The sequence below is a fragment of the Suillus subaureus genome (genome assembly GCF_016647635.1).
Source record: "Suillus subaureus strain MN1 chromosome Unknown BJ212scaffold_4, whole genome shotgun sequence".
Taxonomy (NCBI): Eukaryota; Fungi; Basidiomycota; class Agaricomycetes; order Boletales; family Suillaceae; genus Suillus; species Suillus subaureus.
In genome coordinates this window covers 1,332,693-1,359,889 of record NW_024538560.1, presented here as the reverse complement: position 1 = coordinate 1,359,889, position 27,197 = coordinate 1,332,693, and the positions used below count along the sequence as shown (strand labels likewise).

At 46.4% G+C, this 27,197-nt stretch overlaps 10 protein-coding genes across 10 annotated transcripts; 4 read left to right on the top strand and 6 right to left on the bottom strand.

Annotated features, from left to right (window-relative positions):
• Window positions 1–103: 103 nt before the first annotated feature.
• Window positions 104–1,880, bottom strand: BJ212DRAFT_1261708 (uncharacterized protein; the record flags this gene model as incomplete). The annotated part of the gene is made up of 2 exons (XM_041330199.1): window positions 104–289; window positions 1,524–1,880. The coding sequence occupies 2 exons, from the start codon at window positions 1,878–1,880 to the stop codon at window positions 104–106; spliced, it is 543 nt and encodes a 180-aa protein (XP_041197842.1).
• A 1,295-nt stretch (window positions 1,881–3,175) lies between these two features.
• On the top strand, window positions 3,176–5,191 carry BJ212DRAFT_1476644 (uncharacterized protein; the record flags this gene model as incomplete). Its single annotated transcript, XM_041339401.1, has 8 exons — window positions 3,176–3,198; window positions 3,276–3,288; window positions 3,344–3,484; window positions 4,113–4,295; window positions 4,343–4,504; window positions 4,560–4,730; window positions 4,781–4,956; window positions 5,014–5,191. The coding sequence occupies 8 exons, from the start codon at window positions 3,176–3,178 to the stop codon at window positions 5,189–5,191; spliced, it is 1,047 nt and encodes a 348-aa protein (XP_041197841.1).
• Window positions 5,192–8,417: 3,226 nt separating this feature from the next.
• BJ212DRAFT_1326672 (uncharacterized protein) lies at window positions 8,418–8,752 on the bottom strand. The gene is made up of 2 exons (XM_041334612.1): window positions 8,571–8,752; window positions 8,418–8,504 (listed from the first exon to the last, which is right to left on the bottom strand). Exons 1-2 carry the CDS (start codon window positions 8,673–8,675, stop codon window positions 8,439–8,441), a joined length of 171 nt encoding a protein of 56 aa, XP_041197840.1. The 5' UTR covers window positions 8,676–8,752; the 3' UTR covers window positions 8,418–8,438.
• Window positions 8,647–11,812, bottom strand: BJ212DRAFT_1326670 (uncharacterized protein). Its single transcript, XM_041334611.1, has 10 exons — window positions 10,978–11,812; window positions 10,593–10,928; window positions 10,195–10,542; window positions 10,121–10,145; window positions 10,017–10,070; window positions 9,928–9,966; window positions 9,855–9,874; window positions 9,714–9,800; window positions 9,578–9,655; window positions 8,647–9,519 (listed from the first exon to the last, which is right to left on the bottom strand). Exons 1-10 carry the CDS (start codon window positions 11,764–11,766, stop codon window positions 8,935–8,937), a joined length of 2,361 nt encoding a protein of 786 aa, XP_041197839.1. The 5' UTR covers window positions 11,767–11,812; the 3' UTR covers window positions 8,647–8,934.
• Window positions 11,813–11,926: 114 nt separating this feature from the next.
• BJ212DRAFT_1326664 (uncharacterized protein) lies at window positions 11,927–12,954 on the top strand. Its single transcript, XM_041334610.1, has 3 exons — window positions 11,927–12,046; window positions 12,093–12,347; window positions 12,411–12,954. The coding sequence occupies exons 2-3, from the start codon at window positions 12,211–12,213 to the stop codon at window positions 12,556–12,558; spliced, it is 285 nt and encodes a 94-aa protein (XP_041197838.1). The 5' UTR covers window positions 11,927–12,046; window positions 12,093–12,210; the 3' UTR covers window positions 12,559–12,954.
• A 113-nt stretch (window positions 12,955–13,067) lies between these two features.
• On the bottom strand, window positions 13,068–14,751 carry BJ212DRAFT_1326654 (uncharacterized protein). The gene is made up of 3 exons (XM_041334609.1): window positions 14,527–14,751; window positions 14,176–14,476; window positions 13,068–14,124 (listed from the first exon to the last, which is right to left on the bottom strand). The coding sequence occupies exons 1-3, from the start codon at window positions 14,697–14,699 to the stop codon at window positions 13,327–13,329; spliced, it is 1,272 nt and encodes a 423-aa protein (XP_041197837.1). The 5' UTR covers window positions 14,700–14,751; the 3' UTR covers window positions 13,068–13,326.
• Window positions 14,752–14,771: 20 nt separating this feature from the next.
• BJ212DRAFT_703006 (uncharacterized protein) lies at window positions 14,772–16,157 on the top strand. The gene is made up of 4 exons (XM_041343863.1): window positions 14,772–15,139; window positions 15,191–15,353; window positions 15,407–15,527; window positions 15,581–16,157. The coding sequence occupies exons 1-4, from the start codon at window positions 14,989–14,991 to the stop codon at window positions 16,058–16,060; spliced, it is 915 nt and encodes a 304-aa protein (XP_041197836.1). The 5' UTR covers window positions 14,772–14,988; the 3' UTR covers window positions 16,061–16,157.
• An 850-nt stretch (window positions 16,158–17,007) lies between these two features.
• On the top strand, window positions 17,008–19,038 carry BJ212DRAFT_1326647 (uncharacterized protein). The gene is made up of 4 exons (XM_041334608.1): window positions 17,008–17,212; window positions 17,269–17,613; window positions 17,665–18,269; window positions 18,324–19,038. Exons 1-4 carry the CDS (start codon window positions 17,164–17,166, stop codon window positions 18,771–18,773), a joined length of 1,449 nt encoding a protein of 482 aa, XP_041197835.1. The 5' UTR covers window positions 17,008–17,163; the 3' UTR covers window positions 18,774–19,038.
• A 2,844-nt stretch (window positions 19,039–21,882) lies between these two features.
• Window positions 21,883–23,373, bottom strand: BJ212DRAFT_1476639 (uncharacterized protein; the record flags this gene model as incomplete). The annotated part of the gene is made up of 2 exons (XM_041339400.1): window positions 21,883–23,151; window positions 23,209–23,373. The coding sequence occupies 2 exons, from the start codon at window positions 23,371–23,373 to the stop codon at window positions 21,883–21,885; spliced, it is 1,434 nt and encodes a 477-aa protein (XP_041197834.1).
• A 1,229-nt stretch (window positions 23,374–24,602) lies between these two features.
• Window positions 24,603–26,048, bottom strand: BJ212DRAFT_1296327 (uncharacterized protein; the record flags this gene model as incomplete). The annotated part of the gene is made up of 2 exons (XM_041332421.1): window positions 24,603–25,831; window positions 25,883–26,048. 2 exons carry the CDS (start codon window positions 26,046–26,048, stop codon window positions 24,603–24,605), a joined length of 1,395 nt encoding a protein of 464 aa, XP_041197833.1.
• Window positions 26,049–27,197: the final 1,149 nt, after the last annotated feature.

The window sequence follows — 27,197 nt, the reverse complement described above, 5'->3', positions numbered from 1 at the left end:
ATGTCAGGAGTCATGCATTGAAATATGTTGTTGTGTGGGAGGATGGCCCAGAAAGGTAAGTATATTGCTTGTAGTCCTTGCTTGCTCTTGAATATTTCATTGCTCAATTCACCCTTGGAGTGCAGCTGCAGGTATTTGATTGTTGATCTTGTTTGCATGGCACAGATGTTCTCATGTCTCCATACTTGTCACATCCAATGGTGCATTTTGGGCAGCAATTCTCCATGCAGCATGCTATGAGGCACTGCTCTGGAAAGTCAGCAATATATGTAGCCACAATTGGATGCATCTACTGTCATGCATGGTATGGAGTTCATACCATGACATATATAAGAAGAAGTATAGAAGATGATTAGGAGAGTGTATGTTACAGTTCCTCTTTTTCCTCTTCACCTCTTCACTTATTCACATTACTAATCATTCTTAGACATTCTATCATGTTCCATCATACAATTATACTTCTATTTTCTGATTCACTATTTACCTTCAATCTCTGATTCATTTATTAAAGCTCTGCTTTAATCCCTCTATATATACTCTATCTCTTACACTTGTATTCTTTAACTTGACCTATGCAGACCAGGGCCTGCAATATACTGCTTAACTTGCACGACTCATGAATAGGTTCATGCTTTAGACTCTTTGTTTTTGTCAAGATATTCTTGTAATGCCAAGCATAACAGTGTATGAGGATATATTTCTCACTCATGAGCTTAGTCATCTATTTTCCTTTATTTATTTACTTGTATTTATAGTTTCAGCCACTTGATTACATTAGTGAACCACTCAGATATGTTAGTAAGCATGTCATGTGACTGGTAATATTCTGATATGTAAGGATTCTTCCATGACTCATCATGTTTTGTCATGTTTTGTCATGCTTTGTAATATTTGCAGTGCTTTGTAATATTTTACTCATGTACTTTGGTAAGCAGCTGATTTAGTACACCAAAAGGCTTGGTTTGTAAGCATATTCTTACCAATCCAGTGATGAGTCATTGCTTAGTAAGGATGGTTTCTAAAATGTATATAAGGACTCCATTCTCACATAATCAATAGGTTTTTCCCTCTTCTTTCTTGTCTCAAACCATGAGATTCATAAGATTTGAAGTGCAGGAGTTTTCCCTCTTTCTGTCTCAATAGTGTGAGATTATGAAGAAAGTGAAGGCCTCAAGATTGCCTTTGAACACTATAGTATTTCTAGTCTAGATTAGTTGTATACTATCTCACAGGGATCACCTACACAACAGTCTATTGTATTTGATTCAGCAGAGGTCCATATTACCTACTAGGTTTAAGTTAACCTGACAAAATATATACTACCCCTTTACTATCAAGAAGTGATCTAGTAAAGAAGTAATTTATTACCCTTTGGCCACCCATGAACAACATCTTATCAACTGAGAAGTAGAAAATCTGTTGACCATGAACTTGAGGAGCTGGCACCTTAGTCTTATTGAAGTACAATTGTGATGGTCATTGTATTTCACCTCAACTTATATAAGACCCTCAAGTAAGAAGACACCACCTCCTTGATGATCAGGGCAAGTAATCTCAACTCCATCTTGTCCTGCACTGACCAGTGGCTCTAGTACTTGTGTCATGCAGTAGCGGAATAGGCAGTAATGTTCAGCTGACTGGATGTCCTGTGTGAAACACTCCAGTTTTGAGATAGGTAAGTAAGTGATTAGGATAGCAGCATGTTTCAATAGCTGATGTTGGATGTCTTTGGAGATGTTTCCAAGGGTCAAGTACATGGGCCACACTTCCTGATCCCCACTGAATTGTAATAGTGAAGTTTTATCTGAAGCAAGGATCACCAGCACAACAACAGCCCCTTCTGGCAACCTTTCCTGTGAGAATGTATTGAGTGCATCCATTTTGCCCCATAGTAGATACACAAGCTGACCTGCATCTCCTACCACCAATCACCAGTCCACATTTCATCAAATTGTCATGTCTTCCCTTCCTTGTCTGCAAAAACCCTCTTTGGTGTGTATGACACTATGTTTTTGAGTTCCAGATTGCCCATGAGCTCACAGATACAGTCCACAGGGTCCCATAACCACAGTTTGAGCTCTTCACTTTCATGTTGGCCACCATTTCTAACTACATTGCCCTCAACAGTTATTTTCTTTAACTTCCACTCAGTACCTTAGGGAAGCTGATGCAAGTGTCTCTCAGTTGTCACTGCAAGTCTAACTGCTCACAATGGGTAGTTTCAAGAACTCGTCAATTACTGTCTGACCAACCCTCGCAATCAGCCACTTCACCAGCCCCCATTCCTCTTCATCTGCAAAGGGTACCCATTGATCTAGGCCTAGTGCCTCTTGTTCCGCTCTAATGCTGTGGAACATACTCTTGGCCTCACCCAGTGTCTTAGCCACTTGCCCTGGGTATGACTAGACAAAGCACATCCAAACATGGTCTTCATCTTTGACTTCTTCAACACAAGGCTGCTGATTGTCAACATGAGCCTCCAGGTCATACCATGGTGCCTTAATGAGAGCTTCTGCAATGCCATCAAAACCACCCTCAAAACCAAAATCTATGTGTTCTGGTCATTTGGCCAGCAAGTGACCTCTTTGACTGTTGCTGTCATGCTCATGGAATGACTCCATGTGTTGCCTGCATTCTGGAGCATTGGCAATGTGAATGCTGACTGCATGTATAGTTTGGAAGTTGCCCTTAAGACAGAAGTTGCAGCAGTAGGTCATGACAGTCAATTACAGAGGTGCATACATTCCTGACAAATCCGAATCTAATTGTCAGATATTTTGGATGATTTTGCTCATGTCTCACAACAGTCAGATGGTCCATGCAGCCTTGCAATTTTTTTTGGCATCTGTGATTAATAGTGCATGACTCCACACAACCATGTTATCAATTCCAACCATGTCAGTCTTTGTTGATCCCAGCCATGTCAGTCTGTTGATTTGTTTTCTGTTGTTAGCTACTAGTTGGTTGATTTTCCCCTTGGTCTCACATAAAAGGTGAGTTCTCACATTTCTATTTGGCCAATTGTTTGATCATGTTACCTACAGCTCGAGAGCACTGCAAATGTCATCCTTAAATTTGTCTTCCTGGTCTGCTGACTTACACCATGCTAAGCTGAGGAACAGCAAGAGCATGATGGATAGCAACAAGGCATTCCACAGAAAACTGGCAAGTCATCATGCAAGACCTAGGAGAACAGATGTATGTTGTTTCTGCCCTCCTTTGTCATTTTTCTGGTACACTAACAATGATCATTGTCTATGTATAGTACCATACAGTGATGAGACTCAGGTATGTTGATGTCTCTCTACTATTCACTTGAGCATCAGCTCACACTAGCATGTAGTTTACAGTTGAAGATGTTGCCCTTTCAAGTATGCCAGCTCATCCACTCAATTTGAAGCCTCAGTTCATGAAGGTTTCACCATGGCCTACTCCCACTTCACAAAGACTACCTGGTGGCTGGAATGAAGACACTCTTACAAAGGTGATATCAAACTGGAATATAAAGCTTGGCATGAACTGATGAGGAATTATTCAAGGAATCTAATTTCATTAATACTGCCCACATGAGTCAGTCAGTCAGCAGTCACCATAGTGAGCATAGGCAGTCACAATCCAACACTGTGAGTCACTGAGTTATTGAACATCTTGTATCTACTTATTTTTGTGAAGATGTCAACAAGTTCTTACAAACTCACCACCACATGTCCAAAAGAACTAGTAATGCTGCAACAAGTATTGCACAGTAACAATAGCCACTTGGAAGAAGACAATGCCAGCAACCCAAGTGATAATGAGCAAGATATTTACAACAGTCAAGGGTTTGATCACAGTAGTGAGGATACTGGCTTCCTTGGACGTGCTGGTGATGAAGAGTCTGACTGTGAAGAAATTGAAAGAGGACAGTGGGCATCTCACTGACCAGGGTAGGTTTGAGAGTATCATCAGAGCTGTGACTGAATTGTCTTGTAGACTCTTGCAAATGGAGTCACATGTTGTCAAATGACAATTGTGATAGTGTCCATGATCATAAACACATCCATGAAGACCCACCATCTGATCAGTGCCTTCCATGCAGGGTTCACAAAAGCAAGGGTCATGTGGCTGCACAGGACTATGAGGAATTCGCACAGCAACTTATCAAGTTTGCAATCAGTGACTTCCATAGTCAGCTTGTGTCTAACTATGCTTATCCAGATCATGTCACTCAAGTTTCATGGGTGAAAGAGGCTTGGAAGGAGGGATGCAAACATTATAAGATTGAGATGGGTTTCAATAATGAGATTATAAAAATGGTACATTTCTCATAGCTCTTCAGGCATCCAGCTGATATCTTCTAAAGATCATGTTGTGCACTTCCCATCTGACTGGCAAGGTGAAAGCAAAATTGCAACCACTAGTCAAGAGTGTTTATGGTTTTGAGTCAAGCACCAGGGAGTTGGTGGGGTCCAGGAATCACCACCTTGTTCAAAAGCTCAAGCACAAGTTCAGTTTATGTTACCATGTAAGTACAACAGCTGGGGCTTGTGTGTTTTGCTTGACTTGTTTGATTGTTAAAGGACCTCAGAGATGAGAAAACGAATGTTCCTCATAGTGGTGTGTTTCGGACAAAGTTGACTCAGAAGGCTGTGAATGTGGTCTGGTACCACAACACAAAGGACAAGGGCATCATATTCAGACATTATTTTACTCCTTTTCCCATTCCTGCCATGGCTCTGTTATACACAGTGGTGAGTGATACATTTGAGCCAGTAGAGACATATGATGATGTGAAGTACAGGCTGAGTGTTGCATTGACAAGTGGGCCAATGGAGAGTGCATTGATATTACATTTTCAGAGGACAAGTACAAGGAAACATATGACAAGCACATTACAAATCTCAAGAAGTTTGCCACACTTACCAAGGAGCATGGCATCCTTGACACAATCCAGAAGGACATCAATAACAGTGGCCAGTAAGTCTTCATTGAGTGATACTTGTTGGTGATGTGATTTTCATTTGCATGTTGCAGGTTGCATGCCAAAGCAGAGCCACTCAAAGTTGGAGATGGTGAGTGCCTGTCTGATGATGAGATTAGGAATGCAATCCAGGAATTTCAGGAGGGTAGTACTGGTGGTGGGAATGTGAGTGAGGATGAGGATGAGAGTGATGTCCAGTCCAAAGAGGAGTTGATGCACTATAATGAATAATTAGTGGTTTGGCTAACATGATCATTTTTTGGATTACAATGACTGCTATTGAGCCTGTGACCTCGAACATGGTGAACTACAAGACACTCTATAGCTGTACTATAGCATTTCCCTATGAACTACAGCATGCAATATAGTGCAAATTAGCAGACCAGTGATGCTATATAGTGCTACATTGAGGGGGGGTTGCAACCTGACAATATGTGGTATGTAGGCTCCATAGTGCTATATAGCAGTTCATATTTTTGCTGATGTATGGATGCACATATAAACATCATACTTGCTTGTCATGTGCCTGCCTCAGAGCACTCATGGCAAATCTCTATATGCTGTTCCAAAATGGCTGCAGCAGACAGGGTGGTGAGTTTGGTGTTATTCTCTTTTGATTGTAGTTCATGATATATCATCATTCAACACCACCCATGTACCATGCTTCCAGATATTGTCACTTTCTGGGATGACTTGGAGATATCTTGGAGATGGGGGCAGTGACACATCTTGCATCCCTAAAACAGCTGAGGAAGCTAAAGATGCTCATGTCAGAAGGTTACATGTTACAGCCTGGAACCAGTGTCACTGTTCAGGGTAGTGTTGCCGCAGTCCAGTTCTGAACTTCAGTTCGGACCTGAATGCTCCTGGACCAGACTGCAGGTTTGGTCCTAGGTTCAACATAGCACAAGGACCGAACTGATTATTAGGTTCAGCGTTCAGCTGCTGCCTGAATACTGCGGACCCGTTCAAACCCGTTCAAACCCATCCGAACGTGTTCTCAGATTCTTTGCATGATCCACCAGTATCTGCTCTGATCTTCTGGCAACAGGCATGTCAATCGATCTCGGGACAATCAACAGCAGGTCTGACTTCGCAGCCAAAACACCCAACACATTTCCATTGGCAACATCTGACTTCCTTGGTAATCCACTCAATGTTCTGGTAAGCCCAATGTTAATCAAATGTTAATCTTTATGCAGACTATAATGTCTTTTATGTTCAGAACATATCTGCAGGTTTCTCATTCCGGTACCTCAAGCTTCAACATCAAGTGACTGCATGGCAACAGTATGTTCAAGGTGCGTCTTTTTTTGATCTCTTATCACAAGTTTTAGTATAAATGAGCTACTAACTACAGGTTCAATCTCCACCCTCCTTGCTGCACAAATGTCATGCGCACTTGGATCCTGCCATGGATGAAATTTAGCTACTCATTTACTGTTCATGTATTTCTTGTGATTTTTGCCAATTTATATATAGCGTTTGAGCATTCAAACGTGTTCTGAACTCAAACCAAACACTTGCGAATGCATTCACAAGGGTCCAGTCCAGCGTTCGCCCTCCTTGCCTGAATGTGACCAATGGTCCGGTTCAGCGTTCGCATTTAGAGGCCCAAGAACCGAACCGAACCAGACTTCAGCACCACTAGTTCAGGGTTGTATTTTTGGTGGACAGAATCAGTAAAACTGTTCCAAGGTCAGATTACTTCTCATTTTTTTAGCATTCTTACAATTTTTCATGAAGAATGCACAGCTAATATCAACACAGTTCTAAATGCAATTTATTTCGACCTCCTACTTTCCTCCATCAGTAAGTTCACACATTCCTTAATGTCCTCAATCAGCTTAACACACTTATCTCAAAACTTGTTTGCTCTCTCTCACATCATTCACCTAGCATATCTTATATTTTTTGAGTGTGAAACACAATAAAACATATATATTAATACACCTCAACATTTTTTTTCTGAATACATTCAAGTTGAAATTTCGGACAAGTAGATCCATTTTCAACAAGGCAGTTAAGTGCAAATAAGTCTGTTTAAGGGCAAAATAAGGAATGTGTGAATTTCCCGATGTCCCTTCCAGAGCATATCAAACCCAACGTTTTAGAATTATTGAATATTGGGGTGGCTCACCCCACTGCTCCCATTTGCAACTAGCTGCTTCCACCTTCCGAAGGCTACCAATCTTCGCAGGGCTCACCAATCTCAATCTCAGTTCAATGCATATTCCTATCACCAATGACGAAGTTATAGACCTCATTTTTGCTTAGTCGTAAATAGAACATCTTTACTTTGACACAAGTTGGGGCTTGGAAGTTGCCCACTTGTGGGTGACATTTCGCGGGTTTGGGGGTTTTCTCGAGCGCTGTCCAAATCTGCACTCCCTGTGGATCAACCTAGACACCACAGCTCCCAAAAATACACCTTTCTCCGTCCATCACCAATACACTGATATCATCAGGGAGGACGTCACTGACCTAAGTGTTGAGTATGCAAAATGCAATGATGTTGAGGCCACTGACAATCTGCTAGCTGTAAATCAAAACCACGGTTTTAGTGATATTGAGCGATATGATTATCATCGTGGAATTTAAGGGAGCAGGGCTAATAGATGAAGTACGCATAGTTGATGGGAACAACTCTGATGTAATGGGCGGCGGGACTTGTGGGATCATTGATAAGATGAATTCAAGGGACTCTGATACTTTGATGTGAATGTTGACAGGAGTAACGACTCTGACGACAGGGACAACGTTGACACAGGAAGACATTGACAAAAGGGACGACACTGATAACGGCGACGAGAGAGATGATGTTGGTAGCAGTGAATACTATGACAAGAGGGACAGTATTGAAAATTCTGTTGGGAGGAGCAATGTCATTCCTCTGCAAAAAAAATCCGGTAGGGTTCGGGAGAACCACGTCAGCGGGACCGACCATTTTTGTATCAATGGGTGATATCGAACAACTTTTGTACCCCAGCTGTAACCTCGACAACGACCAAACATTTCGACAGTGCCAAAGTGATTGTGGGCTGTAGGGAACATGAGCACTAATGGTACTGGTTAATCGTGATCTTGACATGGTCGGAAACATCAAGTCTCTAAATCAAGTGCTTTAATACCATTATAAAGCAACGTAGTTCAACAACAATAAGTAATGATGAATGAAAGTTCAAGGCTTACTAGTCATTCATCTGGCTAGGGTTGTAGTATGCCGTGAGGGCTGCCATGACTCATGTGTTTGAATGATATCATTTACCACCTGAAGCATCTTGACACAGTACTCCCGGACTGTCGGATACTTCGCGGATGTCTGCGAGAAGTACTTATTCCTCGATCCCGTGCAATCTCTTTTCCACATGAAAAATGAGGCCGGAAATTTCGTTGTGCTTCCGAATACCTGGGCCGGTGAGCGGATGTAAGAAAGACCACCAATGTGAGAAGCTTTCGAGACTGTATTAGACTATCCTTACTGCGCGCAGTGGTCCCTAGATCTACACTGGCACGGATGAGGTCCTTTCATCATAGAACAGGTCTGTTTCCGAGAGAAGAAGGTTTGTGACGTGCGGCATCTGAGGCCATTCTTCAGTAATCAACTTACCTCACATCGACTTAAATAAGCATAAGCCTCTGGTCCAGTTGCTCGAGGTGATAGAATCAGAACGTGCACACTCTTTCCAGAGACAAACACGAGTCCTATCGGCATACTCTGATTTTGACAGTACTTTCAAGTAGCCTTATGTAGTGTGGAAAACTTTCAGCTATCATGGGACAAACCACAGATACAAATACAAATGATCGCGAACACCAATCGAACATGGTGCTACTGGTAGTATACTACGTAGCAGAACGCTGGTAAAGCGTACGTAGGAATTTATAGGTATATACGACTAAGTATAACGTATGGTAGCAGCAACATTATTGACATAACGCACAAGAAATTACTGTCTCCTTCCTTAGCGTCTCTAAGACCTTCTGGGCGCAGCGACGGGTTGTGGTACCGGTGGGAGTTGGGGGGGCATGTGCATAGCATGTCTGCCCCTCTCGGCTCCAGCAATCAAACGAATTTGCTCCGTCAGTGCCGCGTGGCGCCTGGCCTGAACGCGTTCCACCTCCCTGATTTCTGCCTGACGCCTTAACTCAACCTGGGCGAGTTGTGCCTGCACCATTCGCTCATGCAGCTGTGCTTGAGCCTGGGCACGTTGAGCGAGTACCATTCGTTGGTGGGCCTGGGCCTCTAATATCCGTTGCTGAGCATGCTGGGCGTGGACATGTAACATATTCATATTTCCTGCGTAGCCTGCATGGGGTAAGCCATAAGCTGGTATTCCATACGCATTCGCTACTAGACCATGTGCATCTGGTGCTAGACCATGTGCATTCGGTAAGGCCGGCAAGCCCCACGCGGCGTTCATGGGCACAGGTGGATGCATATTGGGCACTGGCTGAGCCGGACCGGCAATTGGTAAATCTATCTTGATGTTGCTCTCATCAACATCCGGGCGATCGCGTTTGAGATCTTCCATCGCCTTCTTAGCTGCTTCTTGAACCTGGATAGATAAGGCGCCGTTAACAAATTGATCCATGATAATCAGCCGAACCTGATACCTCAGTCGCATGCCGCTGTTCGACCGGATCCCACAGCAGGCATTTGTTCGTATCAACTCGTTCGTTGTGAGCAGATGGCTAATGAATTGAGATCGTTGAAATTCATGGACGAGGACGTTGCAGTGGCGTCACTTACATTTCCAAAATGTTCGTATCCATTAATGACCTTCCGGCATATATAGCATGAGACAGTTCGACAATTTGGACAAGTCATCTTGTTACACTGAGGTGCTCGGTGAGCATGTGGTCTCCTCACAAAAGAAAAAAAAAGCTTTACACCGTGTTCTTTTATAAATGCTGTATACATCTGTGATTAGAGCTGCTGATTGGAATAGTTCATGAGGACGAACCTTTCTGGCACTTCGGACAGTTTCGCATCAGTGCACGAGCTGGAAAATATTGTTAAAATAAACCGTTGGTGATTATCGAGTGAACATACTCATCGCTTCCTCAACGATGTGCTGCGCGTCAAGGTGTTTGTCCGATTCTACTTCTGGAGAGGATTGTGAGCGCAGCAGTTAATGGGTACAAACTCGAGGTTACCCTTGCAGCTCTTCGGTAAATGGTCCTAATGAAACGATAAGAAAAGGACCCTCCAGACAAGCTTGGGTACGTACAAGCTTTTTACACTCTCGACAGCTCACCGCACCGCAGTCCACGTTCTCACACCGAAAGAGTTTCTCCATCTCGTTCTCGATCACGCACTTATAATCGCAGAAAGGACATTCCTCCAGGTTCTCAAGGCCGGCGTCCTCAATGTCCTTGCGCTGCCTCACGCGATGATACAGTTCAAGTAGCTTCGGTGTAAGGAAACGTTCCAGCTCGGACTGTGGAAAGAGGAGTTTGCATCCGGACTGATCCATGCAAACGATATTGGGATTGTGCTCGCCCAAAAGGTTGGATGCGTAGGAAGACATGCAACTTTTGCAGAACAGATGCGCTTCCGGACACTGCACCATCTTGTCCTACTCACGAAATTAGATGATGTTTGAGGTGAACGAGGAAAGCAACAAACAAATGGGTACAAGGAGAAACAGCAACCACATTCGATACCGTCTTCACATTCTTCACATGCATCGTCATCGTTCGTTCGATCAGGAAGCGGCTGTGCATCAGCCAACACAGATGCATCCTGTCGCTGCAAAAGCCATTGTCGCTCTGCCTCGAATTCGGGATCGTGCTTCTCTCTCCCTTTCCCGCTAACTCTTGAGGGAACGGATTTCGGAACGTAAGGTGGGGTGTCCCGCTTCTCAGCCAAAAACAAGTGAACTGGAGCATAAAACCGACGTTTTAGTAGCTGCGTTCGGAGATACGGCTTCGGTGCGTATGGAAAGTCGACCATGAGTTGTTCCTATTAAGGCATCAGAGCAATCGATCATACAAAGAGGAAAATTACATACCAAAGCCAGTTCGAAATAATGCACGCCCCCCTTAAACTCTCTGTCCGTCGTGCCATAATCAATTTTAGGAGCAGGTTGTCCACGAGTAACACCTTCCTCATCATCTTCGGTCCTTTTCCGTTTCCCCTTCCTATCGACTTTAGGATAACTTGGGTTCTCCAGGAGAGAATGGAGAACAAGCTCTAGGACGTTCTGTCCGGCATTGGCTGGACTATGGATAAAATGCTCCGCCAGTTCGAGAGCATGTGCAGGTTCTACATCTGGAACAATTTCAAGGATGCGAGCAACACATGCGTCAGTTGGATCCTGGACCTCCGCTGGTGGTTCAGAAGGTTGAGGGGGTTGAGGGAGTGGCACGAGTGGAAGCACCGGTTCTGGAGTGATATGTAGCTGCTGCTTCAACATCGGCATCTGTTGTAGGCCTGGATCCTCATCGTCCGAATAAAATAGCGGAGTGGATGTTTTGCGAAGAGGTTTCTGAGATGATGATCCGGCAGCTGGCAGGGCTGCACCCACAAGCAAGTCATCAAGAGGCGCTCCGATAACTGGCAAGTTCGAAGGACCTGGCACTGCTGCATGTGCTGCTACTGGGCGCCTTTTTTCCGGGGACACCAGTTTATGCTCAGGCTCACTGTCAGAGTCCGTTATTTCGATGATTTCTTCTGGCCACCGGCTCGGTGCTGGCGGCGGCCTTCTCTTGTGCGGCCCAGGCTGCTGACTTTGATTACGAGTTACTCTGGATACAGTAGGAAGTAGTTCAGGGGAAGAAGGGATGTCAATGACCTCCATGGCGGTTGGACTTGGACGAGCCAAGAGATGCCAGAAGTCACAATTGGCAAGTCAGTCGGATTTTGCATTTATGCTTAAGTGTAAAAATAGCCACAGTCGCGCCTTCGTAAAAGGCAATTAATTGCCACATGTGTACCAAGTGTGGCTGCTGACTGAACCACACCCGTACCTGCTACCACCAGTACTAGTACTGTCATGATGATCAAGGCGTGATATTTTATCATACTAGGTAGTACTCTAGTATGCCCTTTTGAAATACAGGCACGTTCATCCAAAGCTGGTGGGTTTGACTTGACTGCCACACAACATTACTAATAGCGTCAAAGCATTGCAGGGTCATGAACAATGCGACATGTGTGGCCCTGACAGTCAAAGAGTCCCAGTAGTGTCCCCTAGGCAAGTGGTCAGCCGGCGCAAGCCTTCACCTAACCATTTCAGTCCGATATGCACTCGCTCGCACCACCTCGTGTTGTTGCGAGGAAAGCTCCCGTAACAAGAACTTCGCCGCATCCTGGTTTCTCTCCTCTTCCCAGGGCCATGCACCCCATGCTCAGAGGTCATGAACGTCCACGAAATACGAGGTAAACATGCATATTACAGTTTTCCAAAATTCAATATCCTTTCGTTCAATAGTTGCTTTGTAGCGTAATGCAAATGCTGCATCAGCGGGAGAAGGTTTTTGTACAACCACCACCACCTCGCCAGCAAGACCGCACTTCTCTCAAGCTAGTGTCTCTGACAGCCTCTACTATCGGTATCATCCAATGTTATGGGAGGAAAAAATCCCATTAACACATGCAAATACTAGCTCTACTGCCGCGACTAGCTGAACATATTACAGAGACTAGTTGCTTGACGATCCTAGCCAGATTCTTCTCGCTCCCGCTAGGTTTCCTCTCCGCCAGTTGACCTCGAATCATTTCCTTTACTGCGTATCAGAAGTACGGAGTTTTTCAACGCCGCACCCAACATGCAGGCTCTGTAGAATAAACCTCACGGCAGCAACCGCCTCCACTGATCAACCGACTTCGAGGATTACACTCGCTCTCACGCCTTTGTTCCTTCGTCTGCTAGAGACTCAAAGCTCAAAACTATTATTTAGACATGTTCCGTACCAGTATCACCCACAGGTGCAAACCCACTTAAGGACACATCGAAACAAATAATGACATAATGAATGAGCTGCATGACGCTGTGATCATATCGACAATAACCTGTCTTATTCGCAGTGGTATCAAGCTTTCATTGGGGGAGATCTATTCCTTAAGTGGCACATTTAGCAGGCGATCAGGTAGACACATTGCTTGCATGACGGCAGTCCTGTGCCAATTCTCGCTTTGCTCCTACGTGCCGTATCATAGTCAACATGTCGGCTTTGATAAGAACACCGAGGGAGCATATCGGCATCACCTGATACATTCGAACGTGCACAGATCAATCAGTGCCATAATGTCCACGGATGCCCGAGTCAGTTGCATGAAAATGGCTCGTAGAATACAGCAATTTTAATTTAGAACGGTGATGATATCGGCGATGAGTCCCAACCTTGGCTCACACGACTCAGGAGGTAACAACAGGACGATACTGCTCAAACGGATGCGCATACAACCCCATCATCTGCGTCCTATGCTCTACGGCGGCATCCCAGATCTTAGCAAGTTTTGGGTCTCGACTGCACCACTGCTGCTGGTCCAGGAACACTGGTCGGAAACGTTTGCGCACAGGAGGCTCAGCATGCTCCGATCGTTGTTCGTCGACTTCCATTGCGGCTAACTCTTCAGCTGGTCTAGAAGGGTAGCTTCGCGTGTGCCGCGGCGTGGAAGGACCAGGAAATGGGGAATGCGAGCCACTAGATGTAGCAATGGAGAACGCCGACTTTTGCTGTTCGTGGCATGAGGCAGAATCTCCTCTGATAGCTTGCTCAAATGCAGTTATGGAAGGTGTTGTCCTTTGTGGCGCCATTGTGCGTTTTCTGGGCGAAACGCTTGCGCCAGGTTTGGAAGGTGACCCAACTCGACGTCTTTTAGTCGGGGTCTCAGGCAATAGAGTATCATCGAGATCATCAATGGTGCTGTGGGAAAAGGCGACCACAGCACGTTTTAGTGTGAGGGGCTTTGCTGGCGTGATATCCTGTGATTTGGCTTTCATGGCGGACTTGGATGGAGACTTCTGTGGCGAGGTAGAAGGGCGAGTCCGGGGTTTCGAAGGCGTCCCTGAAGAGTTCATTTCTTGTAGCTGAGATTTGATGCGGCCGGCAACTGCATCACAATCCTTATCGAGGGCCTTTATGACAGATTTGAACGCAGGAAGAGGAACGCCATGGTTTTGACAAAGTGATTTTTCTTGCACCCCCTGAACCTACAAAAACGACGTGAGCAAGGAAATTTTAAAAGGGTATATTATGCAGACCTCCATGATCTGACATATCCAGTGAAATATAGCACAAGTCACCGTACTAGCTTGATGACGCGTACGAAGCATGTCAACTTTGGGGATACTGCTTTCTGCTTCACGCATCCATTCCAAGGCCTCTTCGGCTGGCATTACACGATACGTGCCAATGAGTGACCTGTAATTAAGACCCCTCGTATGCTGTCTCCCCATAGGGCCAAGTGCTTTCCGCACAACATTCAGAGCCTTCGTAAAATCATTTTGACTGATGCAAGCGCTTGCGACAGCGGCTTTTTGTGACACTTCGTTATTATTCAGTCTATGAACGATCATTAAATGCTAAACGATGATGGTCGGAAAACGGCGCACTCTTCTGACGCGAGGTACGCGCAGATGCCTGGAAGTGCATTTGGATGAGCGACGAGATACCCAGAGCCAGGCACAGTTTTGGCTTTCGCAAGTCGTAGAATCGCCTGTGCTTTCTCGTATGTTTCTCCTGAGCATAGTTTTATGAGGCTCTGTCTTTCAAATGCTGCTGCCATCGCGAAGGTAGATTCGAAAGAACAAGACGCGAGCGTGACAGCTGACGCGTGACATCTATTGGTATGTAACAGTTCAGAATTATTAATATTCTAGGGGTCATGAGTCCTAAAGGCGGTGCAGAACAATTTTGTTTGGTTGGTTGACCCAACCATAGCCCCATGCCAATACGGCCACATCGCTCTAGAAGAGTAGTTGCCATACCCAAAGCGCTGTAGGCCAGTCGGGCTACATAAAAGGCCCCCTTATTCTTTATCTTTCCCCGCACTCCATCTTCTTCCTTCCATACAAATGCGCATCCCACTTATCACGAGTCCTCGATACCAAGACGTTGGTCGCCGGAAAGGCGGCGGCGGCGGCGGAAAAGGCGGCGGGAAAGGCGGCAGCAGTAGCAGCAGTGGGAAAGGTGGTGATGCTGAGGGTGGCAGCTCAGGGAGTGGGGGTAAAGTCTAACAGACATTGTAGTGATATCAAATCTGATTAGACTTTTCAGGTAAGACCTCAAAGGTACCCATCACGGGTAGCTCCGCCAGCGGCAAGAGCACAGCAACGGCGTACGGATATGGAGGTGGGAAACCCCAAACGATTCCCGCTGGACAGTTTTTTGCTGGGCGCACTGCTGGAGGGGCTACAAGAGCACAGATATACGGTACAAGGTTTGTCAACAGATAATTTTATCGTGAATGAAAGTAACTCAGATGTCATCCAGAACGTATGGCAGTGGATATCCTGGATACTCTGGCTATGGTGTCGCAGGTCGAGGATTTCCGTTTTGGTTCTGGCTGGTTGTTTGGGGAGGATCTTCAAATCAATACCTCGATGATTCTGAAGTAACATTTTTGCCTGCTCACACCAGAAGTTAACTGACATCCCCCTTCTACAGTACGGCAATTCTTTCAATACCAGTAGGCTCGGTGGATCGATGGCACAGGCCAACTTCATTTCGAATACGACGGGTTCTACCTTCCATATACTATCTGACAACAGTACCATTGGCTCTTTGATCAATTCTATCAACACCAATTGCTCGTCGAATTTGTCATCCTCGAGTTCAAAATCTCCATCACCGTATAATTCATCCGCTCCAGGAGGTCCTCAGCCGGAACAAGCCATCCAGTACTACCGCTCTTCCAGCATCGTGCTAACTTTGGATGACTACAATAACTCCGCTACGTTCAATCCGAATACCACGGACTCGCCGTTACCTTCTGGGGTTGACATGACTCTTTTAAATTGCTTGAACTACACCATTGGGCAGGCTGCACCGTTAATCGATAGTGCCAGCTCGCGGTACATTTCGCCACCATGCCTTGGCTTTGCTACCCTCGTTTGGTTCCTGTGGTATCTGGCGCACTGGGTCTAATTCCTCAATGTCATCATGTTTCATCCCCTCGATTTTTTCGGATTCCCTGATTCTTCGGCATCATGTTCAGTTCGGGATCGCCCCGTTTCAGATGATCCTGTTTGTTCCACATTGTTTATTGATAAATTATCTCTTATCTTTATGTGGTATTCAATCATGATGCATACGTGCATTTCTAGTGTATTATCGTAGCCTACCTTTCTAGATGTATTGATTGTTTTTTCAGAGACATGGAGGCTAAACTTTGCGCACTCCGTATGAAATAAAAGTAAACTTGCCGAGTCGCTGACAGGGAGAGAATTCTCCTTCTCGTCCGAATGCAGAACAAAGATTCATGACGGAACGAAACTTGGGCAATTGTCCGTGGGAGGGAGTTGCGCGGTTGTGTTAGTTCATGTGGCCGATGAGAAACTTCGGCAAGGGTGCGGCCTCGAGGCACGCCAGAACGGCGACGGATGCGCCAAAGTTCTGAAGCGAGCAAGAGCCGCATCATATGCCTTGGCAAAGTTTCAGCAATTACGTGATGGGCTGAGCAGTGGGGCAGACACGTTTCGAGTCACGTATTCCCTCTTCCTAAATATTGCAAGCAGCGAGGTCGCCACGGTCCATCTCTGACTGAATTTATGATTTTTCTGAAAGGCACCATTCGAGGGTTGGGGACGGAAGCAAACGAACTACAGAAACCCGAAAAGGAAGTGACAAGCTACCAACCGTTTTTGATACAAGGGAATAGATAAATCAAGAGTTTGCTTCTACGATGAGGACCTTGAACACTCGAAGAAACACATCTTATTATTCACAAGGGCGCTGACAGCAGCTCTCTCAGCGCATAAAATCACTATTTCGTGATTATCATCCGCCAATAATTTAAAATAACAAGAGGCGGTGTTATAGGTCCTGTGTATAAAATTAAATCTTCGCACCCACACTCTGGACCTCGCTTGTGAAAAACCAATCTTCGGGTGGAGTCCCTGCCTGAAAAGCTATAAGGAACGCCCAACACAATAGCGCTTTTTGTTCCCCCCCCTCCGATTCTCTTTTGTATCCTGCTTTAGGGTGCTTCCCAACTACTACCGTGCTACTGTATCCATATCACCATAGACATGCCAGCCGTCCGTCTTTCACACCGTCGACGCTCATCCTTGGCCATTAGTATGTTTCTTGATCACTTTTCATTTGGTTTCGTGCTCATAATGACGATGAAATAGCGGCTCTCCACCCTATCAAAGCAGGCATCTACGGAATCAACACGACACCTTCGCCACGATCAGTTACATTTGCGCCTAATGTCACACCAGTCACGTTTACCGAGACCGACGAGTCCTTGTCATCATCGACGCCAGAACCTTCGTCGCCCACCACACAGCTCTTCCCTCCTTCAGAGCTACCCCCAACGACGACCAGGAGACGTGTACCTGCTGGTAAGCGCCGGTCGCTAGGTTACATCCCACGTCCCCCGAACGCGTTTATGTTGTTCCGTGCCGACTTCGTCCGTCAGAAGCACGTTCCAGGGTCCATCGAGACTAACCATGGTTCACTATCCAAGATCATTGGTAGGTCCCGATTATCCAGATAGTATCACGTGATTCTTATGTTTTACCTAGGCAATTGCTGGAGAGCGCTTCCTCTTGAGGAAAAGCGTGTTTGGGAGATCAAGGCTAAGCACGCCAAAGCTGAGCACAAGGCACGGTACCCTGAGTACCGTTTCCGCCCAGTCCACAACAAGAATAAGGAGAAGAAAAAAGAGAAGGTCACTCCTACAGCTGAAGATGAACGCCGTTGTGAAGAGGTTGCTCAACTTCTTCTTGACGGAATGAAGGGCGACCAGCTCGCTGCTGCTATCCGCAAGCTCGACGAAAACAAGGTACATACCCCCGCGCCTGCCTATCTCCTAAGGCGACCCTCGTCTGTGCCCCTTCCGGATTCGCGGTTCGGTGCTGCAGGCATCACCATCCCAACGCTACCGTTCTTCGCAGGCTCGCGCCCTGGGTCTCCTGTCGGAAAAATATCTCACTCTGCTCGCTACATCTTGGGTCAGCGCAGAGCTTCAAGTGCTCAGCCAACTATCCCCCGTCACTGGGGCATCGCTCCACCTGCCTCTTGGCAGCGCGATGAGTCTCCTCTTCCAGAGGTAGATACGAGCTTGTTCGAGCCATCGTTCTTCAACTCGAACTTTTCTAGCCAACCCACGCAGCCAGATTCTGCATTCGTGCGTATTACCGTTTGTATTTTCTTCTAGGTCGATGTTGACACAACGATTTAGAGCTTCAATGAGATGATCTCCACCTTCCCTCCTCATCCTTCTCAGGACTTTGGCATTGCTCCCTTGGACCCACTTCACGATCTGTCAATAGATATCAATGCCATGAACTTCGACCCGAATGACCCCTCAGCTTGGATGCCGACTGAGTACAACAACTCCCAGTCTTCATCCCCGTACACTTGCTCCCCTGCACGCTCCGACATGTCTCTACCCGTTGTCGCACCCCAGCCGCAGCATGCAGCCGCCCCATTCGATCACTGGCCAGACATGTCGCAGCAATACAATGTTACTGCCAAGGGGTTGGACTCCTTGCAGGGGTCCGGTGAGCAGCAGATCATAGAGCCGCAATTCTCCGGCTACTCAACTGGTATTGAGGGCTTGTTCCCGCAGTTCGGCGTTATTGATACCCACGGACCCTCCATCATGGGTTTCGACTATAACTCATACTGATCGTCTCAGCTCAGCGCACATCTTCATCCCCGTCTCCGCTCACACGATCTATCACTATTTGTATAGCTATTTCTTTTATTGGCTCTGGAGTTTCTGTCTCTCTTTTTCTCCCTGTTTTTATAACCTTGCTTGCACGGTATCGTTGACTTGTAGCTTTATCACTTGCTGTGTCAGATTGGATTGCGCATCTATCCTTGTAGCCATATCGTTTCTATCGTCTTGTATGCTTGTGAACGAGCAATATTATTATACCCGCCTCAACCTCGTTCTCGCGAAGAAAAATCAACTTGAACTGGACTGAGCGGACCAATATGATGTCTGATATCAGCCTTCCTGTGCGGTAAGGTCGGTACCCTCCACGTGAAACCAGTGATACTTCAGAGGATGACAACTAGCTTCGTGGTGAGGAAGGCTGTGCGGCGCTCAACGTTTCGGCGGAGACTTTGAACACAGGTCTCTGATAGGTGGCATGTGATCATCTTGCAGAGATGCGGCGGCCGCATCATTTACCAGACGCAGCCTGGCCAAGGCAATGCAAACACGATTAAATATCTGTACAGCACATACATGTACATTGTCAGTGAATTCCTGGTAGTTAATTTTTACGGGGGGAAGGGTCGGATAGGCGTATAAGTAGACATACAAATCAGTGATTTACTCCAGGGGGGAGGGGTGCCACTAAGTAGTCCGACCTCAAGGATAATACTACTACATCGTTCACGATTCTGATTACCAATGCATTGTCTGTGGTAGTGTCTATGAGAGGGAAGGATGAGAGCTAGGAAGGACATCGTGATCATCATGATATACATCTTTGCTTTTCAAAGATTCCATCGGACGAGGGTAAGCCAGCAGTTCTTCACTTAGCTCTCGGGAATTTAAAAATCATTTGCAACCGTGTGTTCAACCTGGTCGTCTCCACTATCATGGCGATAACGATCTGAGGCGTGGGCGTGAGATGAATACAGCTTTTCTAGCTCGTAGAACCGTTGGCGCCCATCAGTATTGTCGGACAACTCAAATGATATAGGATCGACACGGGACGGGCGGATGGGGATCTATCCCTAGAATCCTCCACGAGACATGGATCGGAATATTCAAGTTGACGGGCCTCTGCCGCTCGGACGACTCCGAGTCGGAACAGTGAGGTTGTCGGTGCTCCGGAGCTCGAGCCACACTAGTACTCGTGGTTTAATCCGCGGTGGCTCTGCAGTTAATAGAAGGTCGAAAAGGGTTACAACTATTTTTTTCTGCGACGCGACCGCACCACAATCAAAGAGATCTAGAAGCGTAACTTTTATGACAGTCCCTCCGATGATGGCGGCCATGGTTGGGGGTGCACAGTTCGGTTCTTTGTCAACGATTGAGAATGGTTAAAGCAATGGATCCGGAACCACGTCAGTACTGATTAATGTGACCGTGAAAAGGTACTTATTAAGATTGCGTTGAGAGGCGATGCCCATCCATGCTGGGATTATGTGGTCGATGTAACACACGAAGATCACCTTTTCGTGCTACATCGTTGAGCTCAAACGATTATCGTACCCTGAGAGACGACCAAACGTTTCAGCACTTTCGGCAGTGCCAAAGTGATCGTGGGTCGGTCATGAGACTGCTCCGATGGTGTTTAATGTGTAGTGACGACGAGCGCTACTAATGTGAGGAAGTTCTTTAATTCGGCGGTATCGGAAAGTCTGGTTCGGCTCCGTGAGTGAAGGGGAGACTTACTAGTCAATACTCATCTGGCCAAGAACGTTGTAGGAAGTGTTTCAGTTAGAAATCGTGAACGATGGGGCTAGCATTCATGTAGCTTGATGGAATATTACCAATGCAATGCCTTTGAGTCACCGTATAACGAATGAGTGCAGCTCACTGGCAAATCAGCGACCATCACCATCGGCACAATATTGCGAGCTACTATGAACACACACATATATATCATTGAAAGACCAGCCACTTTCCGAAAATTTTGAACTCACCGTACGTGACCGAGTCCTTCAAGTTGAAGAAAATATCCTCTTGTACTATATAAAAGTGCCTAGTACTTAACCTCCCCTAGTCGGACCTTTAGAAGGAAGACAGTCGTTCGATCTGAGCTCCTACGTTCATCCTACGAAGTGCCACTGAATCGTTGGGCTTTCACAGGTTTTCACAGAATTTGGCTATGATAACGACAACCCCCTTTGTACATACTTACATAATACAAGTCAAGACCAACTCCGATCTCAACTGTTGATTTATATGATCAAGTACTAGGCTGATCTACACATGTGGTGAAAGCCAGCTGGAATATGGCTATTCTGGGAAGGCTAAATATTCTATGTAAGTCTAGACTTTCACGACAAACTCTAAGGTCAATATAGGGCGGCAGCTGGTTTGAGCGGTGTTTTTTTTTAGAACGGAACTCAGACGCTACATATGTCTACGATCACAAACATAAAGCGCTCATTATCATCGTGCCCGTTGTGAATATTTGAATGCCTGGCAACAATGATCCTCCAGCCCGCCACTCGTCGAGGTAGTTGCTAGCTTGTTTGTCTGTCGCAAACTAGTTAACTAGGACCATCCTTTACTCTCCAGACGGGCGTGCGTAGTTGGACGTCTCACGTATAAACACACTGCCTGTAGTCTGGAGGTGACGCAATTCCCGATATCTTTGCCATTGGGGAGTCACGTTTTCACTAGTACTTCTCGCACTCAAAACAGGCCCGCAATTTTTTATTACTATTGATCATAACGTGCTGGAGAACTCCACTCGGAGCTCCACTGCTTAAAGACGGCGGGAAAATGGCAAGTCTCTTTCAATAATATCCCCCTTTCAGGAGAGTCGAGACCTGCCATTTTGTGGACGCACTAACCTTCAAAATTAAGGTGTCGGTGACTTGGCTCTCCGACCTCCCTGCGCTCCGAGTCAAATCAAGTAAGTGCAGCCTTCTCATACAAGGACTTCATTGTCCAAACGACGCAGTCCCAAGGCAGTAGCAATTATGCGTTAACATAGACAATGGTTTCAGGGCAGGTACGTACCACTAGTCAAATCACAACAATACATAGTACTCTGCGTCATTCATGGTCCTGGTTATCAACGTATTGCCTATTGAATGAAAGTTCAAGAGCTGGTAAGGACATAACGATTATCATCATGGTCTGCTTCTCTACTCCTCAAGTATTCTACCGAACGAGGATAAGCCGGCAGTTCTTCACTCGAGTCTTGCGAACAACCATCCGTAATCATTTGCTCGACCCAGCTTTCTACTCTGTGATTGGGATATTGATCTGAGGCGGGGACGTGAGACGGATATGGATACAGCTTCTCTAGCTCACGGGACCGATAGCGCCTGGCAAGGCTGGATGCGGAGATCGCATCATCAACCAAGTGAGATGATATGTGATCTGTAGCACATGATGGTGATCTATTCCCAGAATACTCTGCGAGGCAAGCGTCGGAATATTGAATGAATGATGAGCTTCTGCTGCTTGGACGGACAGCACCGGTGGCTCTCTGGAACTTGAACCCCGCCCGTGACTCAAGCTGCGTTGGCCCTGTGGTTGAAAGGAGGTTGAAAGGTGTTACAGAAAGTTGTCGTGTCCTGCGACGGCGCAGCACGATGAAAATCAGGAGGGCTAGAAGTACGATCGCTCCCACAGTTCCTCCTATGATGGTGCCTATGGTCGCAGGTAATCGAGGCCTTGAAGTGGTGTCAGGCACTGATGATGGTTGAGGCAATGGGCTCGAGACCATAACAATGATGGTCGATGTAACTGCGGATGAGAGAGGCCGAAGCAATGTGGCGGTGGTTGCGAGTATTTGGTAAGTCGAGGCGACTGTAGTGTAAGCAACATCAACAGCCGAATTACCACTAGGAGAGCCCCCACTCTCCGGTGATAATGTTGTGCGGTCAGCGTATGAGCTTGTTGACTGGGATAGGCTGTAACTACCGGAAGAAGGTCTGGGGGAGGCTGCTGTGCAGCTAGAGGTATCATCTACGGAGGTGCCACATAAATGTGACGGCTGAGGGGTATTGTGGGCAGGTGATGTAGAAGCAGCAACGGTAGTAGGAATCGATGTAGGATATGTGGACGAAAATGTGGAGAGTAGCGGAAAACCAACACAAGGATATCCGGGAACTGGATAATAGGAAGAACAATAAGACGTAAAGAGAGGCTGGGTGTCTGAGATATCCACTTGACGTTGAGAAATATGAGCTTCCGCCAAAAGTCGCGGTGCTCCAACCGCAAAGTTCTCAACTTCGCTAGGTTCCGACACTCTGCGCTTACCATATGATGCGGCTGTGATTGGACTAGCCTGCTCATCTGAGAAATGATCACTGTCGGACGAAGTGCAGTCTACGCAGTTGACCCCGGGCTCGTCTAACAGCTATAGACCATCTTAGTTGGCCATTAGAAAACGAGAAGAAAGTTGATACATACGCACATCCACATTGGTATTTCGTGTTCGGTCCAACAAGTCGGGACCATCCTCAGGTACAGTTTCCAACGAAGAGTGCTCAGTCTCGTCGTGGTTTAACGAACGTGAACGATATGTTAGATGATTGCGAAACAAAACATTAAAACGAGTGTGAGGGGGAGGGGGAGTCATTTCTCCCTTTGACCAAGAAATTTCGGGGTTTGGAGAACCATGTCGGCGAAATCGACCCTATTTGTACTACATGAGTGAGATCAACCTGATTTCACACCCTGAGTGACGACCAAACGTTTGAGCAGTGCCAAAGTGATCGTGGATCGTCCATGAGATATGATAATTAATAGTAACTCCGTGACCGAGGTTGACTGCTGCTGAAGTAAGTAGCAAGTGCCTGTGCCTTAACGCACCATTAAATCAAGCATTGTAGTTCAGTATACCTACAATCGGCGGAAGTTCGGTGCTTACTGGTTAATCATCTGGCCGTGGTTCTATTACAACAGTCATCATGATGTGTTTCACAAAGAAATCTTGAATGATGGGACTAAACACTGCAACGTTGACAGATGATCAGATGGCCTTTAAGGTTTCAAAAGTCATAATTATACCAATATTACAACGTTCTCGAATGAATCGCACGTGTTGTACGCGTTCAAGTTGTCCTACAACGGTACAATTTAGAGATCATCATGTGCCCGTATGGCGAAGACGTCACCCAGTACTAGTGTTGATTCCCAGTAGAAACCGCTTATGGTTTGATACGATGGTCCGATTAAGTATTTTCTGATCGTATTTTAGTCGATAGGGTGAGATACGGCAGATAATGTAGTCACATTATTTTACGACGTTCTTTGCACCACCCGGAGCACCGCTGTTGCAGCAGGAAAACAATTGCGAAAAGTTTCGAAATCAGAAATCGAGAACTGACTGGCAGAAAGAGGTTAGGAAAGGCTGGCTGCTGTGGAGAGTAAGAACATAAATGAGAGAATGAAGATCACGCTTCTGATACCCCTCGAGGAATTTCATAGAAGACAAATATAAACATATGTCTGATATGGTTTGAACGTTCGTATGTTTAACGTTCAGCGCTACATATGCCCGGGTTGCTTACCGAACGGCTGGACACCGTGACGGTGCAGATCGTAGTCACTTATTCAAGGTCATGTTTCCTGCGTTTGGGGCACTATCATGCCACCAAATGTATCCGACCCGAATTTATTGACGGCTGGGTCCATGCGTACTCCTAAAAGCGCCGATGGAGGCGCCGATGATGCGAGAGGAAGGACTAGCGGTGATCCAACGATAGGCAGCGGACGTAATATGATCGCTTTGCATCGGCGGCCTCATCAACAATACATGCCATATGTACAAATGTTCGTGATGTGGAGGGGGTAACGCGTTAAGTGTCAAAAGTACACCATATCGTGCATGGTCCTGACGACAGGAGGGGAAGAGCCGGGAGGGACATAATGATCATCATGATCTGCTTCCCCGCTCCCCAAAGATTTCGTTGAACGATACGCCGGTAACTCTTCACTTGGTTCTCGCGAACAATCCTCCAGAACAACTTGCTTGACCCAGTTTTCTACACTGGAATGGCGATAGTGATCAGAGTTGCGGGCGTGGGATGGAGATGGAGGTGGGTACAGTTTTCCTAGCCCGTTGGACTGTTGACCCAGGACAATGACGGATGCAAAGGGGTCGTCGGGCAAGTGAGATGATACGGAATCTGTGATAAAGGACAGGTATCTGTTGCCAGAATGCTCTATGAGGCCTGCGTCGGAATATTGAACCAACGATGGTCCTCTGCTGTTTGGGCGGACACCATCGCCTGTGCTCTGGGAATTGAGACAGACACCTGCTCCGATCTGCGCTGTTGTTGAGGGGAGGATGAAAGGTGTCACAGAGAGTCGTCTTTTCCTGCGATGCCATATCACAATAAAAATTAGAAGAGCTAGAAGCGCGACCGCTCCGATAGCCCCTCCTACGATGGCAGCCGTGTGTGGAGGTGATTGAGGGTCTGAATTGGTGTCAGGAACTGACGTTGGTTGAGCCAAAGGGCTCGAAACCATAACAGTGCTGCTCGATGAAGCTCCGGCAGATGCCAGGACAGGCTGAGATAGCATCGTTGCTGTTGTTGCGGGTATATCAGAAGTCGGGGCAACTGCGGCATCACTGGAAGTTGAGAATGTTGTGTATGTAGTGTACGAGTCTGATATAGGGGTGGTCTGCTGAGCAGACATCTGAAGGGTGGTCGTGGACAGGGAACAATTTCCATCACATTGAAAACTACTGCTGGGAGATGACGAAGTAGAATGAGAAGACGTAGGGGTAGGAGATGTAGGAATAGGAGATGTAAGGGTAGGAGATGTAGAGGTAGACGGTGGAGTGCTGACAGCCTGGTCGACGCTCATATAATATGTCGTCTCATAAATGATGCTTGTCGAAATCATCACATGCTGTCGAGCAACGTGACACTCCTTAACATGTCGCGGTGATCCACTCGAAAGATCCCCAGCTTCAAAAGATGATATTGTTGAAGTAGCCTGCTCATCGGAGAGATGGTCACTGCCAGACGAAGTGCAGTCCATGCGGTCGATCTCGGGCTCTTCAGGCGGCTTGGAACCTTGGTTGACTAATGGAAAACATATACTCAAGAAATTTCAAGGAGAAATTTGGGACTTACGCCCATCCACGCTAGTATTCTGTGTCCGATCTAACGAACTGAGATCATCCTCATGTCCAAAAATTATCGAAGGGTGCTGAGGCTCAGCACGGTTGAACAAATGGCTGGAACGGTGTAACAAACGATTGTGAGGTAAGAATTTAAAGCGAGCGTGAGGGGGAACCATTCTTCTCCCTTTGACCAAGAAACTCAGTGGGGGGGTCAGAAAACCATGTCAGCGAGACCGACCTTTTTGTACCAGAGCATGATCAGACAGCTTTCGTACCGTGAGTATGATCACGACGACAACGACACGTTCCAGCAGTGCCAATATGATTGCACGTCGTGGGACAATGAGCTATGTTGATGATCCTAGCGACCGCAACGTATGACCGCAGACGACCGTCATCATTAATTTAACGCACTATAATCAAGAAAGGTAGTCCAGCATCGATGAAAGGAAGTCTGGAACGGACTCGATCACCCACATGCGGGTTCTGGTCTAACAGCTACATCGTGAAAATGATATTTTCAGTCTGAAACCACGGATGATGGGGCCAAACATTGCCACTTGACAGATCAGTGATCCAAATTCTCGAATGTTTGATGTACATACCTAATTATTGCCTGTCCACACTGTCTAAGTTCTAGCCGTTTGAACTTTGCAGAACGTCCCAAAAACATGAGTTTAGTCGGCAAGAAGCAAGCAAGAAGTCAGACCACGCCGGAACTTTCAACTTCCGACATTCGTTCCTACATAGGACGTTACAGGACGTTAGATACCCAGAAATTCGTGGTATCTCAGCGCTGTCCTATTGTATTTTTGACGGTTGGCCCGGTGTTTCTGTTAACTGGTTGTTTCATGAATACGGCTGAGTTTAAACTCCGCTGCATTCATGGCCTTAGTAAGTCAGTTTGTTCCTCAGGCCTCAGGATCGCTGGATAGACCACTTCAATTATAGACACAAGTGTCACCGACCTTCGACCGTTAACGGGCTATTTGAACACCTTGAACGTCAGCCTTGCGCAGGGCGTTACATAAGTACGAGCAAGAATTTCTATCGAAGTGAGTATGCCCAACCTTTATGTATCATGACGATCAAGTATTCTGTATCAATCGATTTAACTGCGGACACAAAGAAACACCCGCTACATCCGCTCCAGTCTAATGCTCAGAAGCCGCATGGCAGCACCCAACACATCCCTTGCGCAAAAGTAGAGCCACAGCCTTGCGCGAGCCTTCTCCGTATCTTCTTCCCCTTTGACGATGAGTGTCTCCCAGGTGCTTGAAATCGCATGAGCTAGGCGGAAAGCGAAGGTCACCACGCCACTGGGC